The sequence below is a fragment of the Corythoichthys intestinalis genome, chromosome 7 (assembly GCF_030265065.1).
Source record: "Corythoichthys intestinalis isolate RoL2023-P3 chromosome 7, ASM3026506v1, whole genome shotgun sequence".
Taxonomy (NCBI): domain Eukaryota; kingdom Metazoa; phylum Chordata; class Actinopteri; order Syngnathiformes; family Syngnathidae; genus Corythoichthys; species Corythoichthys intestinalis.
Window position 1 is genome coordinate 24,065,958 of NC_080401.1, and position 22,080 is coordinate 24,088,037.

Here is a 22,080-nt window from a genome sequence, read left to right on the forward strand (position 1 = left end):
CAACATCAAATGCATGCACATTCGGCCAAAATAGGCTTAGGTGTTAAAGGGTTAAACTAATTTTACAAATTGTATAAAATAGAAAACATCAAAATGGGTTTTACTATATTAATTGAACTCATAATAACGTTTATCTTTTAAGAACTACAAGTCTTTCTATCAGTGGTTCTCTTTAAAAAAAAAAAAAAGTTTTACAATAATCATAATTCTGAATATTAAAAAAATGTCAGCCCCATGGTATACAGAAACGCAAAACATGTTGCAAAGCTATATCCAAGACCACACTTTAATTAAGGAATGTTACAGTGAAGCAAAAAAGGACCAACATCATTTGTTGTTTCAAAACCTTTGCTCACTTTTTCTAGAAAAACAACCATTGACAATAAAAAAACACATAATTAAAAGATTACCTTAAAGTTCTTGTTTTTGTGGTTGACATTACAATGTCTGTTACAACAGATAATCACGGTCCACAATACCATGGCAAATGTCTTTTTTTTTTTTTTTTGCTTAAAATAACAAGTGATTCTCTAATACTAACAATAATGGAGTTTCCCATGTGACATTTTTGACGTAATCATTTACAGGAAATACACAGTCTACAGAGCAAGAGAACTGATGTGGGGGAGCTAGAAAGGGAGAGAGAAGAGGCCATACAGAGACTCCAGGTGAAATTGTTTGTTTCTCTCATCTTTTCCCAGGCTGCATCACATTGCAGTTAATGGGGAACAGTTTGTGCAGAATAATGAGGACTAACACATTCCAAATTACAGACAAAATGGGGTAATTCGCTAAGTGTTTTGACTATAAAGCTTTGGCCGTTTTTCAATATGCGTTCTTGTCCGTGATTGTGTTCTTGTGTGCAGGGCCGGCCCAGGCCATTTGGGGGCCCTAAGCAAAATAATACCAAGGGGCCCATATTTTTGTAAAAATGTATTAAAATTGTATACCTTATGTGCATCTTTCTTGATTCTTGATCTCTTAACTATGTACACGACATTGCCCAGCATTACCTTGAATTGTACATTTGGGGAAATCCTCATCTTGTGAAGAGGACGGCGCTCCACCTCCAATTCCATACTGAGATACTTCTCAATAGCTCCTTTGAATCATCCAAAGTACAACATATGATTACGTGGAACAAAATTCAGCCCAGGAAAATATTCGTCAACAAAAACGTGTACTGTGGGGAATGCTCAACTAATTAAGTAGATTGACCGTAGGCTGATACGTGGCATACCACTTGATAATAATGTGCGATATAAATGCAATGAGACAGATAAATTTCTCCAGGGTATTTTGCCGACTATTTTTTTACCTTTCCACACTTCGTTTAAGGTGCGTTTAAGGCGGGGGCCATATTAGGCGGCGGGGGCACTGCGGCTAATGGCAATTACCAGTACGACATATTGACAAGCTCAGCTGACAACAACGTTCAAGTCAGAGTGTCTTGCGCAACAACAACTTCAACAACATGCTATATTACTTTGATACTGTTGTTTCTTTTCTTCTGATTTTCTCCTTCTTTCGTTTCTCTGCTCCAAAGGATAAATTCTCTTCGACATATTCGTGCATATATTTTCCAATCAAGTTTGAGCACCAATCATCACAAAGCAAGTTCAACGTCACTCCCCAGGTTGCCAGATTGTAATAATAAGAAAATGGATGTTTGCATAGATAAACGGCAATGCACGCCACATTATTCACGATGCTCTATTAACGTATAAAATGCGCTTGCCAGATTGGGGGCCCCCTAGTGGTGGCCCTAAGCAGCTGCATATTCTGCGTATAGGCTGGGCCGGCCTTGCTTGTGTGCTCGTGAAGTGTTGTCAGCGCTGGACCAAGTACTGTTCTTCCAATCCTAAATTCATATCAGGCCATGAATAGTTCAGTCTCCGAATGTTATTCTCATACCGGTACCTTCAGTGAGTTTACTCCAGAGCAGATTTGTTGCGTTGTTAGGGACCAGCATATCCTAGCCTACTTTGCAGCAAAACAAAACGCAACACAAATAGGCATACAATCTATTTATTTCAAGTTAAGTGTCCAAATAAGTCCGTTTGCAATGCACATGCCCTCAAAATGGTCAATTATTTCCTAGTATACTACACCTATAGTATACATATCTATAATATATATATAATATTCACCTTATTATAATAAACAACTGAAAATATAAATTGATCAGTAGAATTATACAGTTACATCCGTCTGAGGCTTGTAAAACGGAAGACTGTGTCTGGGAATGGGATCCTGCCATATGTCACAACAAAGCATTCGTGAAATCTGTAAGTTAACAGGTCTTTAATTTAGCAAATATGCGTATTTGAGAATTTTGAAGACAAAAAAAAAAAACTTGCAGTAGCTACAGCTAGAACATGCAAATTCCTTACCACAAGAACTGTTATGCAGATTGACTTGGCATATATTCCACATGCTGCCCCTACTTGCAAATTCTTCAAATATTTTATTGCGCTTGTGGTTATAGGGTTGCAGGTAAACCAGCGTCTGTCACTCTAATTTTTGTGTTGCTTTTCCTGAAAAGAGTGATCTCTTCTGGCACAACGAGGAATTGCAGTGTGCTGGCAGTTGTACCAGGCTCAATTAATGTAAATTCCTTTTTTTTTTTTTTTTTTTTAAAAGAAAAGAATGAAAAATTTTAAACTTTCAACTGTCCTAAAGGAATGAATGGTATACCTGCCTATCAAGTGGGTTAGCTAGTACTTAGCTGGAAAATAAATTCTACCACATCTGACAATTGGTTGAACATTTATCCTTGTACAGTCCTATTTACTGACACAGTAGCATATCTGATTCAAAGTCAGTTGTGGGTTTGAATCTCTACGAGGATGCATGTGTGATTTTCCTAGTAATCCAGCTTCCTTGACACACATCTGTTAGGTTCACGGAACTTATCCATAGGTGCAAATATGAATTGTTTGGAGTCCAGCAGGGTTCCCGCAGGTCGTTGAAAAGTCTTAAAATGTCTTGAATTCAAAATACGGGTAATGGAGATCTTACGTTGTCATAATTTAATGGAATATAATGGAAAATACCAGTAGGTACTATATTTCGAGATGATGTGTTTAATGCGAGGGAAATCATTGTAGTCCGCTGTAAAACTTGTAGTGTGTATTTGCTTTAATAATAGTTGTGCACTAAATATGAGTTTGGGATTAATATATGTTGTCCGCAACCTCAGTCTACGTTGGCGTCTTTAGTTGTCGCCTTGACGCCATTTCCTGATTTTCGCAGTTGTAGAGGTGAGTGACAATATGCAGAGATGGGGAACTGTAATAAAAATAAAATTTGAATGGTTTATTCAAGGGGTGGTGCACACCTAGTGACAGTAACAACATTGCCCGGTGCAAAGTTTGGAAAAAAAATAATAATTATGTGGGACAATGGGGGTCAAAAGCCCTCAAGTCGCGCATGAGAGGAGAAAAACATCAGTGGTCTGTGGCCGCTGCTTTGTGTTTACAATGAAATAAAGTTTTTTTCGTCATCAGAAATTGTTGCGACATGTCGTCGTTTCTGCCCTTCCAATTTGAACCCGAGCGGAATATTAATGAGAAGGACAGCCCTGTCAATATCTCACAAAACGAGCAGCAAAAGTAAAGTGAACACGGAAGACGGGATGAGAGGAGTAGCGCACAGTGGGGCAAATAAGTATTTAGTCAACCACTAATTGTTCTCCCCTTGAAAATATTAGAGAGGCCTGTAATCATCAACATGGGTAAACCTCAACCATGAGAGACAAAATGTGGACAACCCCCCCCCCCTCAGGAAATCACATTGTTTGATTTTTAAAGAATTTATTTGCAAATCATGGTGGAAAATAAGTATTTGGTCAATATCAAAAGTTCATCTTAATACTTTGTTATGTACCCTTTGTTGGCAATAACGGAGGCCAAACGTTTTCTGTAACTCTTCACAAGCTTGTCACACACTGTTGCTGGTATTTTGGCCCATTATTCTATGCAGATCTCCTCTAGAGCAGTGATGTTTTGGGGCTGTCGTTGGGCAACACGGACTTTCAACTCCGCAGATTTTATGTGTATTGTTTCTCGATCTATTAGCTGCTATCAGTAACTCAAGTCCTCATATGAAAATTAACAAACGGTCCCTGAATGCGGAAGCGAGGCTTGTTCACAAAGCAGACAACAAATGCAAAGGGGTTGCGTACAAGGGTTTATTCAACACACAAAAAACACGATCGCCAAAAGCGAGACAATAGGAAAAAAACATGGAAAACCGTGGTGAGAAAACGTAAAAGCAAGGCGAAAAAGAAATAATGAACTCAAATACCTGCACATGGTAGAGTATTCCAAAAACAAGGGCGGCAGGCAAATGAAAAAACCCAGGCAAAGTCGCTTAATCACCTGGAAGCCAGCTTCGGGACTCTCGAGAGCAACATCTGATAAACAAAGAACACAGGCAGGATGATCATCAACGCGGACAGCACTTTTACGTGACAAAAATAAGGTAAGCCATGACGGCTCGGTAGCTTGCATCGACGTTTTCATGTTATGTAATGCAAAAAAAAATAATCAAACTGCTGTATTTCACTGTATACCCTAATCATATACAGTGGGGCAAATAAGTATTTAGTCAACCACTAATTGGGCAAGTTCTCCCACTTGAAAATATTAGAGAGGCCTGTAATTGTCAACACGGCTAAACTTCAACCATAAGAGACAGAATGTGGGAAAAAAACAGAAAATCACATTGTTTGATTGTTAAAGAATTTATTTGCAAATCATGGTGGAAAATAAGTATTTAGTCTATACCAAAAGCTCATCTCAATACTTTCTTATGTACCCTTTGTTGGCAACAACAGAGGCCAAACGTTTTCTGTAACTCTTCACAAGCTTTTCACACACTGTTGCTGGTATTTTGGCCCATTCCTCCATTCAGATCTCCTCTAGAGCAGTGATTTTTTTGGGGCTGTCATTGGGCATCACGGACTTTCAACTCCCTCCTCACCCCGTGGCGTCAAAATGATAACAAGAACAGGGAGCAAAAATCCCAGAACCACACGAGGGGACCTAGTGAATGACCTACAGAGAGCTGGGACCACAGTAACAAAGGCTACTATCAGTAACACAATGCGCCGCCAGGGACTCAAATCCTGCACTGCCAGACGTGTCCCCCTGCTGAAGAAAGTACACATCCAGGCTAGACATGTGCCGGTTACCGGTTTCACGGTTTACCGTGGTGTGAAAACGTCGCGGTTTCAATACCACTAAAATTTTCCGTCATACCTTAGTACGGTATTCGCTATTTTTCATGAGCCAAAATGCAGCCGAAGTGGCTTGGCGCGGCAGCGCTCACCCCTTCCCGTTCTTTGCCGTGTGTCAGTGAAGCTATTCTGCTAAACAGCCAGCAAACCCAAAAACAAACACAAGGTATACTTTTCTTCAATTTATTGAGCTCTCAAATCGTGGTGAAATATACAAAATGAATACATTTAAAACGCTGTACAGTTGTATTTTTCCACGTGTGAGTAGGTTCAACAGGATAGCAGGAGCAGTGTAGCACCATGAAAAAGTTTGCTAAAAACAAAACACACATTTTCCTATCAAATTCAATATACAAACTAACTAAAACTTACAAAGACGAATGTTAGCCTAAGCTTAGCTGGGGGAGCAGCTTCGTCGAGGTTTTAAGTTTCACAGCCGCTGAGTGAGAAACAAGCTAGAATGAAGGGGGAAAAAAAAAAAAAAAAAGATAGCGTTAAAGATCGCTAATGTCGAAAAGAGGTCTCCCTCGTAATGTTTTTTTTTTTGGTTTTTTTTTTTATTTTTTTTTTTTTAGATGGAACCTTTCCTCAACAATATTTAGATTTTAACTAACTTATAAAACTAACTTATAAATTTTTAACTAACTTATTCACTTATGAATTCTTTATGCTCTTTTTCACACAAAGGCATGACGTCATGTAGACTAGAGTTGACACAGTGGCTGAAAATGGCGAAACTTCACTTGAGCTCCCCCCCTCAAAAAAAGTCATACAGTATATATATCTTTTTAATTTTATTTAGAAGTGTTTTTACTTTTTTTAATAACAATTATTCATTTGTTTTTTGTTTATTTATTTTCACATTATATTCATGTTCCAATCTGCAAATATGTTCTGGAAAAAAAATCCTGTTCAGTGGAAAAAAGTTTTTTTTGTTGTTGTTTTTTTTTAAACCCATACATCTCAAAATTTTGGAGCTATAATTGCAATACCGTGATACCGTGAAACCGCGGTATTTTTGCTCACGGTTATCGTACCGTCAAAATCTCATACCGGCACATGCCTAGTCCAGGCCCGTCTGCAGTTCGCTAGAGAGCATTTGGATGATCCAGAAGAGGACTGGGAGAATGTGTTATGGTCAGATGAAACCAAAATAGAACTTTTTGGTAGAAACACAGGTTCTCTTGTTTGGAGGAAAAAGAATACTAAATTGCATCATACCCACTGTGAAGCATGGGGGTGGAAACATCATGCTTTGGGGCTGTTTTTCTGCAAAGGGACCAGGATGACTGATCTGTGTAAAGGAAAGAATAAATGGGGCCATGTATCGAGACATTTTGAGTGAAAATCTCCTTCCATCAGCAAGGGCAAGGGTCTTGGCTGGGTCTTTCAGCATGACAATGATCCCAAACACACAGCCAGGGCAACAAAGGAGTGGCTTTGTAAGAAGCATTTCAAGGTCCTGGAGTGGCCTAGCCAGTCTCCAGGTCTCAGCCCCATAGAAAATCTGCGGAGGGAGTTGAAAGTCTGTGTTGCCCAACGACAGCCCCAAAACATCAGTGCTCTAGAGGGGATCTGCATGGAGGAATGGGCCAAAATACCAGCAACAGTGTGTGAAAAGGTTGTGAGGAATTACAGAAAACGTTTGGCCTCCATTACTGCCAACAAAGGGTACATAACAAAGTATTGAAATGAACTTTTGGTATTGACCAAATACTTATTTTCCATCATGATTTGCAAATAAATTCTTTAAAAATCAAACAGGCTTCTCTAATATTTTCAAGTGGGAGAATTTGCACAATTAGTGGTTGACTAAATACTTATTTGCACCACTGTATAAAGCACAAGGCAGCTCTGGATGCTAACTATCTCCATAATAATTCTGGAATTAGTTGGATCACACAATAGTTTACCGTGAAGATCTGCAAACATTTTTTGACATCAAACACTCTTCTGCTTGTCACTAGAGCAGGAGAGTGTTAGCTGTCACTAGCGAACTTGACACATGTACGCTACTCCTCTCATCCCGTCTTTCGTTTTCATTTTGCTTTTGCTGCCCGTTTTGTGAAATATCGACAGGGTTGTCCTTCTCATTAATATTCTGCTCGGGTTCAAATTGTAAGGGCAGAACCGACAACATGTTTATGTAGTTAAAGAGTGACACTGTGGAAATCCGGCAGCGTGCCCATATGACGTCACCACCCTGCGACATCAACAACAATGGCAACCTACTACAACCCCTAGCAAAAAGTATGGAATCAACCGTCCCGGACGAGCACTCACTCAGACATTTTATCATGTTGAACAAACTCAGATAAAAAGCTTGAAAAAATAGTGAATTTGTTCAAAAGTGATACTCTTTAGCATTCTTTTTTTTTTTTTTTTTTTTTTTTTTTTTAACCTGTACTGTTCAGCTGTTTGACCAAAGAATGAAAGTCTAAGTGCCCGGATATTCTGAACAGTTTTAATTAGGGTTGTTCCGATCATGTTTTTTTGCTCCCGATCCGATCCCGATCGTTTTAGTTTGAGTATCTGCCGATCCCGATATTTCCCGATCCTATTGCTTTTTTTTTTGCTCACGATTCAATTCTAATCATTCCCGATCATATACATTTTGGCAATGCATTAAGAAAAAAATGAATAAAACTCGGACGAATACATACATTCAACATACAGTACATAAGTACTGTATTTGTTTATTATGACAATAAATCCTCAAGATGGCATTTATATTATTAACATTCTTTCTGTGAGAGGGATCCATGGATAGAAAGACTTGTGACTTTGTATATTGTGACTAAATATTGCCATCTAGTGTATTTGTTGAGCTTTCAGTAAATGATACTGTGGCCATGCTCAAATGCATGATGGGAAGTGGAACCATGACTGTGCGTAGTGCTACCAATTGATATATCTTCTCTGCGTTGGGGAATAACATAAGGTGTTAAGAAAAAGATCAATTGCCACCTTGCTTCTCCACATTGCTTCCCATGATATTTCTAATCGTATGGAGAGGGATTGTAAGGCTTTAGCCAATTAAAAAAAGGCTACAAAGGCTGCCAAAATTCACTCTGCTCATATTACGCTGCCTTTAATCTTTCTATATAGGTAAAACGGCGTCGTTATAGACTAAGCGCGACAATGCGTGAGTGGGTCGTGCAGCGCATGCAATAATTGCGTTAAATATTTTAACGTGTCACATTTTTTAAAAAACTAATTGCCGCCGTTATCGGGATAAATTTGATAACCCTACCTTAAGCCTAAACTAAAGACTCTGGATGAGTGTAACATATTATGTCTGTAATGTTAAATACAATTAGAAAACGATTTAATTAAAAAAAAAAAAAATATATATATATATATATATATATATATATTTTAAAAAAGGCCTGGCCGATATTTTTTTGCCGATTCCGATACTTTGAAAATGACGTGATCGGACCCGATCGATCGGGACATCTCAGCGCAGCCCATCCCTCCTCCAGCTGCCCAGCAAAGGAGCCCTCGGCGCCCCCCCCCCGGAATCCAGGGTGGTCCCCCGGGCCACCCGCGCACCCATTTACAGGCCTTCAGGGATGGCAAGAGGGGACGCACCACCAACCCCACGCCCGTCCCCAACCCCGTTCGCCCACCCGGGCCACGAGCCGTCGCCGCAGCCCCCCAGCCGGCACAGCAAACCACGGGTCCCCCAGCGGCCCACCAAGCCCAGGGCAGGGCAGGGCAGGGTCCCCAGCCGTAGCAGGCAACATCCAGCCGATACACCGCTGCCCAGCCAGCGATCCGTGGCGGAGCACAGGGCGGATACCCAGTTAGAGAAGAGAGGGAAAGGCGGAAGCAGGAGAACGCCGAGGAGCCACCGTGGGGCGACGCGAGACCGGAGCCCCGACCTCCCCCCAGTCCCACGGCCGGCAGCCCAGGCAGAGAGGAGGCCACGCCTCGGGAGCCATACCATAGAAAAAAAAGTGTGGGACCCACCTACCACCCTATTACTGTGGCTGCCAGGTTCCCAGTTGGCAGCCATAACCCAGCACCGTGATGGGATTGTGAAGGGAGGGGAGTGCAATGTATGCACTAAAATAGGAGAGCTTGGCTTGGGGCAGTGGAACCGCAGCATGGAAATTCAGCCCAGCTGCCTCTCCTGTGGAGATTAATGTGTGTGGTGCGTTAAAAAAGGTGCAGGGATGGCAGGGCCTGCCGTGAGGAGGTAACGGTGAGGTCCCCCCCCACCAGGTCCCAACCATCCCACAACCTTGGTGTGTGATGCATTAAAAACAGGGGGGAGCCAGACCAGACCAACTCTCCCCGGAGAAATGAATGAGTATGTAAGTGCCAGGGTGAAGGATATTTACAGCGCTGAAGTGAGGAGTGCGTGAGTCAAGAGGTAGGCTCCCGCGGGCGTGGCCCCGTCCACTGGAACCACCGACCGCAGGGCGGGAGAAGCGCCAGTGCCCCGATCAACCCCCGCCCCAGACCACCCACGGCGCAACCGCCCACCATCCCCCGGTGGCTAAGGACCCACCCCGCACCCTGAGCAGGCGCTACGCCAAACGCCGGAGACCAGGGGATGTCCACCTCACCAGCAAGGAACAGAAAGCCCCACCCAAGGCCCCGCAGGCCCCAAGAGGCCCCGCCGACGACCCCGCTGGCAGGAGGGCAGCGGCAGCCGCCGCGGTCCTGGGAGGCGGACAGGGCCGGAGACAGACTAAGGGGACGGAGGCGCAACCCCCCAACCCACCCCCGGGCCAGGAGGGATGCGCGGTATGACGCCAGGCGGCACCTCCCCGGTATCCGGTACAAGTAGACGCGGCTCTGGCCGAGCCGACCCGGGAGGGAACTATGGCTGCCGCATAAACCACCCAACCCCTGCCCCACCCCACCCTGGCCGGCCAGGGAAGGGCCGCGGCACCGAATAGACGCCCGCACAGCACCCCCACCCGCCCGTGAGACCAGCGTGTGCCCGACGGGATCCACGCACGACCAGACGCCACCAGATAAGCCCTAGCTGAAAACCCCGGGGCTAGGACCGGCGATGGGACGGCACAGGGCAGGACGCCAACAAACTCCACCTGTGAAGCTGACAGAAGGAGAGGTTTATAAAACACCCTTAGAGGCAGTCTCTTTAGCATTCAGAAACACTAAAAGAATGACAATGCTGGAACTTTTGTTTGTTGCTGTTCCAGTGAGATTTACAGACATGACTGCCCGAAGAAGACTTCAAAATTCCCTCAGTCCTTGATGGTATGGTGCTGCATGTCAGGCAAAGGCACTGGGGTGATGGCTGTGGTTAAATCTTCAATAAATTCACAAGTTTACATTGAAATTTTAGACAGCTATCTTATCTTATATTGAAAATATGTCATTTTCCAAGATGATAATGCATCATGCGACAGAAGAGTTAAAGCATTCCTTGAAGAAAGACTCATCCAGTCAATGTCATGGCCTGCAAATAGCCCAGATCTCAACCCTATTGATAACCTTTGGTGGAAATTGAAAAAAAAAATGTTCCACAGCAGGGCTCTGACCTGCAAGGATTATCTGGCAACTGCAATCAAAGAGAGTTGGCTCCAAATTGATGAAGAATACTCATCAGGACCATGCCTCAGAGACTGCAAGCTGCCATAAAAGCCAGAGGTGGTGCTACTAAATACTAGAGATGTGTTTCGATTGTTCTTTGTTTCTCATGATTCCATATTTTTTCCTCAGAATGGAGTGATTCCATATACAGTGGGGAAAACAAGTATTTGATACACTGCCAACATACTTGTTCTCCCCACTGTATATGGAAGTATGTTGGCAGTGTATCAAAATACTTGTTTTCCCCACTGTATATTTCCCTGCACTTGATCTATAAAATTAACATTTACTGACCACCAAATTTTTTAAAATTCGTTTCCTTTAGTGTTTCTGAATGCTAAAGAGTTGCACTTTTGAACTAAATCATTATTCATCAAGTTCTTTATCTGAGTTTGTTCTACATGATAAAATGTCTGAGTGAGTGCTCGGTCGAGACTGGTGATTTCATATTTTTGGCTTGGGGTTGTAGTTAAAATAATTTTACAGATTGTATTAAAACAAAAACATTAAGAGGGGTTTTAGTATCAAATACCGGTAGTATAACTCATACTAACATTTATCTTTTAAGAATTACATGTCTATTCCGTGGATCCTTTTAATAACAACAAGCGGTATAGAAAATGGATGGCTTAGTGGAGTCATGCTTACATTAAATTGCTCCACAATCCCACGTCCCCTCCTGCCATCCCTGAAGGCCGGTTGATGGGCGCGCGGGTGGCCCGGGGGACTACCCTGGGTCCCGGGGGGGGACGATGGCTCCTTTGCTGGGCGGCGGGAGGAGGGATGGGCTGCGCATGGCCACCCCATCCCACCACCCGCCCTCCCTCCCCGGGCTGGCTGGGTGGGGGCCGTGGCCCTGGGTTGGCACCCGCGCGGTTTCTCCGCCCGTCTGCGTGGCTGTCGGGCGCCCGGTGGGGCTTGCGTGTTGCTGGATGTGGTAGGGCATGCTCGGGTTGGGGGTTCCGGTGCCGGGATTGGCGATGCGGCGGCGTAGGGTTGGTCGCCAACGGGCTCACACTTATAAGAGATTCACACGATTACTGGGTTCTAGACCACAGAACTGATTTGTGTACACTCTACCCCTTTCAATCACTTAGCTTATAGTCTTATAGACACCCCCCCCCCATTCTCCTCTTTCACACATACATCTCGCTGACGATAGCACCAGCATATTAGTAACTAGTTTAGATGTTCAATGTATTTCTTGTTGTTGTTTGTGTATGTTTCTTTTCTTTCTTCTCTTGTATTTCTTTTCTTCTGTCCCCCCATAATCCCTTCCTGTTCGCTGCTTTGTCAAAATAAAAAGGTATTTTGAATGATCACAATGGGAGTTTGTCAGACTCTCAATGTGAAACATTAAAACTGTTCAGAATCCGGGCACTTAGACTTCCATTCTCTGTGTCAAACAGCTGAACAGGACAGGTTTAAAAAAATAAAATAAATAAATAAAAAAAATTTAAATTGCTCCACAATAACCAAATAACAGTAATACATCTACTAATAGGAATGCAGTTACTTTGTTCAATGGCACTATTTGTTTGGTTTCCTTGGATGAGTGTGATCTTCAAGGACAAAACAAATTACTTTGCCTTCTTGGTGAATCAAATATGGGCAATGCATACAGATTTGCCTTGATTAGATATTCTTTCATTTTTAGCTCCTGTGTCAGTTTTGATTTATGTATATTCATGCTTAACCTTTTATACTTTTGTGCTCAATTCATAAACTGTTCATTGAGAATTCACTACACAATCCTGGTCATAAAGAGCACAACTGCAATTTTAAATCTTCATTATAAACAGATGAAGAGCAGCAAATAGTCTGGAATAATTTGAGTATAACTTTACCCCAATCCATTGCAAGATGGGAAATATGAATGCGCAGTGCTTACTCCTAAACAGAAATGGAAATTGTTTATGCTGAAACAAGTCTTGTACGTTTCAATGCAATTTATTGCACTTTGACAGCTAGAAATATTCATCATTTTGTACAAACACAAAGACAAACGTACTGGTGCAAGTCTGTCTAGCAAAAACAAATACATGACTAATATAAACATAATTTTATTTAAAAACTGGTATGCTGTATCTTTATCAAAGAATGGGCATTTCATGATGACGTCAATGATGATTATTTTTAAAATGAAAAAATTAAATTTTCATAGTTTTTTTTTTTTTTTTAATCTATATTTTTTATAAATAGGGTGAATCTCTTGTCAGCGTCATGGCCTGGTGGTTTGCAGGTCTGCCTCACAGGTCTAACTAATTGTTGTTTGCAGGACCTTGAAAGACGAAACACTGAGCTGGAGGTCCAAATTAGGAGCACTGAAAAGACGCTGAACTCCAACAGGGAAGAACGTGAAAAGGCAGAAGTCGAAGTTCGACATTTCCTCGAGGCCCTCGATGTGAAAATCTGCGACTTGAATGACTTGAGACAAAGTCTGGCAAACCTGGTCGATAAGTAGTCCCAACTACAGGCGGGCTGCATCTCCACAGTCAAAACACATTTTCACTACTTTGATCTCATTTAGATTTTTGTGACAGAGAAGTGTCGATTTTTATAAGATCAATGCATGCATGAGAAATCTTTCATTGGAACAACGCACAGAACACAGTATCTGTAATTAATTTTAAAACATGAATGTGGCAGACAAATTAATTGAGTACAGACAAGCAACAATAGAACATTTAGTGCCATAACACCAATCGCTGCTATTCCAAACATAGATGATTAGATGCCATACATATATATTTGTTCTAAATGATAACAAAGAAGTTGAGATTTTGGCCAAAACAGCCATTTGTAGCAACAACATGGGATTAACTAGTTTTCTAAAAAGCTTTTCTCAGTATTTGTTTTTAAGGACAATAACATCTGTGTATGTGAAATATCATTTAGTGAAATACACTTAATTCTCGTTGTTCCTATATCCTCAACTGTGGAAAATGCACTCAAAGTGCACTTGGTCAGGAAAAGGACAAATAGTGATAAAAAGCCTGATTACAAGTCAGCCACAGTTTACCATGCGTACGTATTCTATTCAGGACTCCCAGCAGCTAGACTCGCACCAAGCACCCACGGAACACCAACATGCATCATCCCCTTGTTTTGTTTCTAGTGCTCCTCTCTTTATGTCCTCTATTATTCATGCTGATCAATAGCGTTGCGCTCAGCCACAATAAAGATTTTGCTAAGTTGAAGCACAAGGCTGGCAGCTTCACTTTATCTCTGCACCTTGTACTGTGTTAATGCCTGTGCCAAGTGATTTTGTTTACATCTGTATTGCAATGGTCCATTTAAGCAGCAAACTCCTCACAGGTCTCTGCAGTACCAATAAATGTGAAACTTCAATAAATCTGCTAAGTATTTGAACAACGTGACTGATCAAAAGAACAAGCACAAATGCAGTATTTTAATAAATGGGTACTAAACAGATTTTCCTGTCAGCATTGTGAAATTGATACATAACAAAACTTTTTTTGCTCTGTGCCTATTATTGCACTGTACTCTTGATTTTAATGTAATCTTGGTAAAAATAGGTGCAGGAAATCCCAAGACATGTTGCATTTAACTTGATTTAAATATGATTTTAAACAGGGTTGTTACAAAATCTAATTTCACCTCATTTCATGATTAAACTGTTTTGTGGATGAGAAGTATGTTACTTTGCCTCTAGCTCAAGTGGTCAGAATATCAATTTACTTGTAACATCTTGTGGCCATCATTAACAGCTCCTGCGATTATTTCAGCCAAGTCAGCTTTATCTGACCTCAGCAGCCACTCGCAAGCCTTCCTGAATTAGCAATAATGTTTATGGTTTGTGAATTTGTTTTTCACATGTGATTGTGGTGAATTCTGCATCCTTCTGTTTATCTTAGCATGTTTTTTTGCATGATTTTGACATGTTTACAACATTCTTTAATTGTGCCCACCTCCCTCCAATAAGGTCAAATTCAAATAACCCCTCATCCTGTATGCTACGCAAAAAAAAATTTTTTTTTACAGTAATAGCCCACAAAAGTTGAGTTTCAACTGCACTGCACCCTCATTACCAAAGCCCCCCCATTTTTTGGGACCAATTATTTACACTTGTGACATTCCCTAGTGTTACAATAATAGTTTTATAGCTTTACAATGCGTTACCTCTTTGGAGTTGGCAACGATCATTTGCTTCCCAGTTTGAATTGGACGTCTGTTGCCGTCAATGCCACTGAACTGAACCTTTTTATTGTTGACATGCAACAAATTCTAGAGATTTCGTCACACATTATAGTCACAAGTATTTTGTAATTTCAAAGTTTTTTTGCTTTTAATCCACCTCATATTTCACCTATCTGTGAATCATGTCACGGTCACATTGTGATGAACTGACAATACCAGATAGGAAATCACAGATGTATGGTAATTCGCTTTTTCAACACCTTCTTGTGTAAATTGTTGCCAAACAACGGAACACCGTATCATTACATAAACTGGAATGAAAACTTTCATAATTAAGGGCAGAATAATTATTGAACTTCACCTTGTAAGTACAACTATTTTCCTCAGTATTTGTAATGAAGAAACATTGTTACAAAGCTTATTTCTCAAGATTGAATTTGAAAATGTATGGTTGAATTTGTAGAAGTCAAATTAAAATTCATGCTTTAACACATCTGCTCTTGCTACTGGTCATTTAACATTCATTGCATTTCCTGTCAGAGCTACATTTTTTGATTTTGCACTGTATTAGTTTTCACTTTTGTAGGGGCAATCTGAATTTTGTATACAAACCTATTGAAATTACTCAGTCATCTTTCAACAGTAAAAACTAGAGATGTCACGATCACAAATTTCTGAGTCAATCACCCAATTTTGGGGGATCTGCTGATGAGTCCCGATCCAATACCTCAAATATATTGAGGGGGAAAAAAAAAAGGCATCCGGATGTCTTCCTGCAACAGGTTTCAACAAAGCAAAAATGTTACAGCTCCCTTTTTTGTGTAAATCAGTTGTGCAGTACATAAAGTTGCAAATTTTGTTTTAGACATTAAAAAATTGGTAAATTAAGTTGGTCATTTCAATGTTACAAATTGAGCTATTTTGGTTAATTTTTTGGACATTTTATTTGCTCTGTAAAGGTTTCATTAGTGTGAAAATATGTATAAAATGTATCGTACAGGATGTTTTATTTTGCAATATCCTTATAACTCTGGATGATTTTTTTTGCTTATGGTCCTTAATTCTGGCAAATACCTTGGAATTAAAGGTTGGCATCACGTCTCACTGAAGACGGCCACTCCAACTTGACTAGGGAGTTGCTAACGATCAATCGCAGCCAATATACAACATACAAAATGGATTAAACGTCTATAATCTTCAATGTCAGCCACTGACTTTTAAAATCTATAATCTTCAATGTCAGCCACTGACTTTTAAAATCTGATATTTTACACCCTATTTCCATCCTCTGAAGACATCATCGAGCCCAAATTTCAGATCACATCATCATATTGGGGACATCCCTAGCCAAAGGCTTATGAGATTTTTACCTTGCTCTACAAACTGAGCTGGATTTAAATCTGAGCTCAACATTCCTGTCCCAGCCTGACAAAGCTGCTTGAATCATTCAGTTAGTATATTTTCAGCTGCCATAACTGTAAGCTAAGGGATTCATTGAATGCATGACCAAACAAAGACTTTTGTTCAATTTAATTAACACAATGTACAGCTCATGCAGTACAAAGTATCTACTTCAGCTTCTTCTTGGGGCGAAGGTTATTTGTGTGTCCACACTTCTTCTTGCGGCAGTTGACAGCACGTGGGTGCAGACGGGCATAACACCTGTGAAGAACACTGAGTTACAACTGCTCAGAACAAAACCACACCATCACAAGAAAAGGTTTTCAGAACATACTTGCGGCAGATCATCTTGTCACAGTTGTACTTCTGAGCCAGCTGTCTGAGGGAAGGCTCAATGATGCCACCGCGCAGACGAAGCACCAGATGAAGAGTGGATTCTGTTGGAAGATGGTTAAACTTGCTGTCAGTCACAACTTCACGCAACTTTTAACAACTCCGTATTAATGAGGTAGCTGCAACGGCCAACACACTAAAACTTAGGAGCTAAGACCCCAGGTTACAGGAATCCATTATTTGGTATTTGAGCCTACAAAATTTACCTTTCTGAATGTTGTAGTCAGACAGAGTGCGTCCATCTTCCAACTGTTTGCCAGCGAAGATCAGACGCTGCTGATCAGGAGGAATTCCTACAAAATTTTATCAGGACAGCAACAGTAGTACATTGACTTGGCTGTTTAAAAGCTTGTAACTATATTAAAAGTAGGGGGCTCAATTGTTTTTCAGATAATACTCACCTTCCTTGTCTTGGATCTTTGCCTTGACATTTTCTATGGTGTCACTGGGCTCAACCTCGAGGGTGATGGTCTTGCCTGTCAATGTTTTCACGAAGATCTGCATGTTGGCAGGCTGATGAGTTGTAAGAGAGTAGGGAGGTTAAATTTGAGCGATCCAGTTAAATTTTCAAATCACCCTGCTTAGGCATCTAAAATTAACACGCACAAGTGGCTCACACACGTATCTTTGTCACCATTAACCTACGTTTTCCCTCACAAAGTCAATTCCTTTATGACAAAGACGACGTGGATTGCCTTAAAGCTTGCAGTAAAGGCTAACGTCGACCCATGGCTAGTTCAGCTAAATGCGAGCAAGGCCGCGCCACATGCTGCCTTGCTAGCGCGGAAACTAGTCGCCCTATACCCCCTTCCTGCATTACGACTTGTTTCGTCACCAATGAAACTTTACCATTAACGTGCCGTAAAGTACACGATGTGGATTTTTGTCGAATATGTGTATTTCGATAACTTAGACGGGTGAGTAAGTATTGGATAGAACGTGTACCCACCCGGCCGTTAGCTGAGCCGCAACGAAAAGAGACCGGAAACTGCAGTCAGAGTAATAGGTCATTTCCGCTCACCGCTGGACCTTCAAATTAAAATACGTAGTTATATTCCTTTACTCCGTAATGATTGTCATTGGGAAGTAAAGAAGTACACAGGTCGTAATAATTTAACGCTCCTCTACAGTGATTGTCGTTACGAAGTAACGAAGTACAAATAGTACGTTACTTAACGCCCATTTGAGTCTTGGATAGTATATTCAAGTGGTTTATTGCTCAAGATGTTCCAAAATTGTCCAAAAAATGTAAGGGCTTAAAATGATTAGGCTACCTATCCCAACTGGTCCTTAATTCTTTTCATGCACGAATTTTATTGTTTATTTTTAAAAACCCTTACACTCATTTAACTCATTGTCTGCCATTCTTGGCGCGAGACGTCCAATCCATTTTGACTGGGACAGGAGAATGAACAAATGTCATCTTTTGATTGCTTCTAGCCTCACCTCGTTAAAATGGATTCGATGTCTATTACCATCAAAAGTTGTTTTCAATATCAATTTCCCTCTTGAACTACCACAACACATATTCTGTTGCATCAGCTGGCAGCAAAGGAGTTTAACTAATGATAACCTTTGAATAGGTATCTACTGTAATGACTACAATCCCTGAAAAAGTTAAATCACTGCCGAGTTTTTTAGAGGGGTTAATTGTATTACTGATGTAATTTTTGCATAAAGACCTATAACATACTGTACTGTAAGTGTACTTTAACTGCAACTTAAAGGGTCCCTTTAATCAGATAAGAGGTACAAGAATGGATGAGCATGAGCTGTAGTAAAAGCTGCTACTGACTGCGAGGGTTAGCAGTAAATGGTCACTGCCAATTCTCACTTTTACAATGGATTGGATGTTAGTCGCCATCATTAGCAGCCAATGAGTTAATTTATGGCAGAATAGTGATGTCGCGTTGATGTTGCGTGTTCCCCGTACTTGCATGGCAGCTTAAATTTTGATGATATTCCCGCATAGGTTTATTGGGAAATTCTAGATAAATTAGCAAATTGATATTTTATGAGTGAGTTGACTTTGGGACACAACTTTACAATCACGATTTGTAGGTATTATTCATATTAGCTACAGCTGAAACTGACCAAATCAACGCTGAATTTAGACAATATTTTACAGTTCGCGGGGGCGCAAAACAAGATAGGACCAGAGATCAGACAATCGATCGGAAGCGTTCAAGAATTTATTAAACACAAAGCAAAACACGCGATCGCTGAAAAAGGGAACAAAAGGGGTTGGTGACAATATGTCGACATGGATCAATAATGCAAAACTAAGCGGTGGGCAGAGGGCCTAAAAACTACAAAAGTATACTCAATACCTGCACAAGGTAGAGGATCACAAAACAAAGGCGCCAGACGAACAGAATGGCAAATACAAAGCGACTCGAAAGTAGTATGTGTCAAATGGCGTACAGCAAGTTAATATCTCGGCACCGTTGTCTTGGATAGCTGGCGGTTATATCCAACTGCTGTGGAGGTGGAATTAGCTGCAGGTGCGATGAAGGGAACGCCCCCTCAGCCAGTTCTGTAACAAGACACAATCTAACCAGCAGCAGATTGTGACACAACCAATGGTAGGAACCAAACATTTTAAACATTTATATTCCACAAACGACTGTAATTTTTTAACCGCTGTATATGGCACACTTGGCTATAAACCACACCGACCAAAATGACAAGAAGTCTATTTGTTCATATACCGTATTGGCCCGAATATAAGACAGTGTTTTTTGCATTGAAATAAGATTGAAAAAGAGGGGGTCGTTTTATATTCGTGGTCTAGACATTATACCCATTCACAACGCTAGATGACGCCAGATATCATTGAAGCGATGTTCTGTTATGACAGATCTCAGCTACTTTCCCCATTCACGACGCTAGATGGCGCCAGATATCATTGAAGCTATGTTTGGTCATGACAGATCTCAGCTACTAGTTTAACCAGTTTGCATTATTTTATTGCAATGTTTTTCCTTGTTCAGATCTGTTTCAAAGGCTACAGTTACAGTTAGACTTCACTTTGATGGTTAATGCAGTTACTGCAATTTTGTTGTTTAATTTACATTTCAAAAACCAGAAGCCATTCATTTATGAATGTGATTGCACTTTAGTTTACATATTTAAATGTTCAGATACTAAGGTTTGAATGAGGCAAAATAACATGCTTTTTCTCTCAAATATATTGTTATAATCATTTGTTTCAAATGTACTGTAATTATTTTCTGTATAAAAAATTATTTGGTTTTCTAAAAGTCTTTTTCAAACTTCAGTCTTGAAAAAGAGGGGGTCGTCTTATAATCAGGGCCGTCTTATATTCGGGCCAATACGGTATAAACCACACCAGACTATCAGCTGTTGGTGTTTTCATTGTGTTACGGGATATTTACACCAAGAGAAATGCAGCTCATTAGCCTGTAAAATACACATATAAGCCCCACTGGACTTTGCACTGGACCGTTCAAAGCTGGGGTAAAAAGTAGCCGAGTATAGTCTGAAGATGACGGTGTATCATCATAGAAACCAAATACCAAAGGTAAAGTTGTAACTAAGAACAAACTTCACTCATAACTATTTTGAATGTTAAATTTAACTCTCAATCAATTATTTCTGTATGCTATACAAATGAATCAATGTTACATATGTATACATCCATGGTTGAAGTTTATGTAGTCCAAAATGTGTAATGACTTGGGAAAAAAAACCAAATAGGCAGAATAAATATTTCTATTAAGAGAACGAGGATGGTGGAGATGATTCCAAATAGTATTAGAACATTTGGCAAAACGGAGGGAAATTTATTTTTTCATTTGTGTAATATAATATTTATTAAACAATATTTTTAAAAAGGAGTATCATTACAAAAAACTATCAGCGAACCTGAGCCAACACTCCCAATTTAGACCAAAAACAAAACGATGAACATCTACTGTGTGTAAAACTGCACAACAAAATAATCTATGTAATCCACTATATCCATTCATTCAGGTCTTATAGTTGTGTGCTTCTAAAATTACATTTGTGGTATTCCAAGAAGCACGAAACCTTAAGGGATTTTTTAAAAAAAAGTTCATATATGTTAATGTTTCCCACATAAGGAATTCACATAACATGTTATTCCAGTTTAATGCATGCAGAACTTTCCTCTAGTTATAATTAGGTAAGCATTTCCAAATGAAAAAAATGCAGATACATATGCAAGTAGTGGATTGGTCAGAATGAGGGGATATGAAAGTTCAACTTTTGCAGTTATTGAGTTTAAACATAAACCTCTTCTGAACTATTCAGGAAAACATTCTCTGCCTTGACTGTCCTAGTTCAGCGTGTTGTACTTGAACTCAGTTTACACTGTCAACTCGTTTAATGTTGGTGTGTGTTTTGCTGAAGGATTCCTGAACATGGCTAACTACTTTTGTGCATAAACAATCTGTGTTGTGGAGGAAACATAGTGTTAACCTCAATATAAAGGCAAAAAACAAAAACCTGGCTGGCAAAAGCATGTAAATAATGTGAGTTCATTCCCCTTAAGCAGCAGCAGCAGTTTAGGGTTAAGTCCAGATGCTGATACCAAGACAATGGTTTCATAGCAAATAAAATTACATATAGAACAGTGTGTGCTAGGTTATTACAATTCAAATCATACTTTCTGTATTGTATAAAATAGTGTTTCCTGTTTAAGGAGTTCCTGCACAAAGTCTCACTTGGCGATAGTCTTATCTGAAGGATTAGGTTTTCAGGCAAACGTCAAGTGAGGTCCTTACAACACTGGAAATTCTGCAAATAAATACATTTGTTTTAATTACTGTATATAAAATGCTTCTTTATGTTTTTGCTTCATTAATTGCATCTGCCATGTCGTAAATAGACTATAACACTGAATGTATGTATCTATATGACTGCATGTGTAGCCCCACATGAATATATCTTATACTAATGCTGTTTGTCAGTATGTACACCAGAAAGAGCTGGCTATCTACATTTTAAAACTTTGCTATTTGGGGTGACTAGCGACAGTGAGTTCATCAGTAGCTAAATAGCTGGCAGGGATATTCTCGGGTCATTTATTTACCACCCATCTACTCCTTTTAAAGTGAAACAAGAGATTTGGTTATAGCATGATTTGTTCATAAATACATTGTTCATATTTAATGATAATTGCTAAATACGTGCAAAACTTGAGAAGTTACGTAGATGTAAGGATATAGAGTTGAAGCAGTGGCCCCTAACTTAATTTATTGGGGGACTGCTGGAAAAGTCTGGGTGAGATTGGGGTGAATAAAGTATTCCCCCCAAAAGGGACT

At 40.3% G+C, this 22,080-nt stretch overlaps 2 protein-coding genes across 3 annotated transcripts in view; one reads left to right on the top strand and one right to left on the bottom strand.

Annotated features, from left to right (window-relative positions):
• The window catches only part of homer3b (homer scaffold protein 3b), a 70,761-nt gene extending 55,067 nt beyond the window's left edge, over positions 1–15,694 (top strand). The window contains exons 9-10 of one of the 2 annotated variants that reach the window (XM_057842070.1): positions 588–668; positions 13,095–15,694. In XM_057842070.1, the coding sequence (XP_057698053.1) occupies positions 588–668; positions 13,095–13,280 (267 nt within the window). In that variant the 3' untranslated portion in view covers positions 13,281–15,694. The remainder of the gene's footprint in view (positions 1–587; positions 669–13,094) is intronic. The other variant, XM_057842071.1, reaches the window with a different exon arrangement.
• Positions 15,695–16,492: 798 nt separating this feature from the next.
• Positions 16,493–17,776, bottom strand: uba52 (ubiquitin A-52 residue ribosomal protein fusion product 1). The gene is made up of 5 exons (XM_057842073.1): positions 17,721–17,776; positions 17,173–17,284; positions 16,978–17,064; positions 16,713–16,815; positions 16,493–16,639 (listed from the first exon to the last, which is right to left on the bottom strand). Exons 2-5 carry the CDS (start codon positions 17,273–17,275, stop codon positions 16,546–16,548), a joined length of 387 nt encoding a protein of 128 aa, XP_057698056.1. The 5' UTR covers positions 17,276–17,284; positions 17,721–17,776; the 3' UTR covers positions 16,493–16,545.
• Between the last annotated feature and the right edge of the window lie 4,304 nt (positions 17,777–22,080).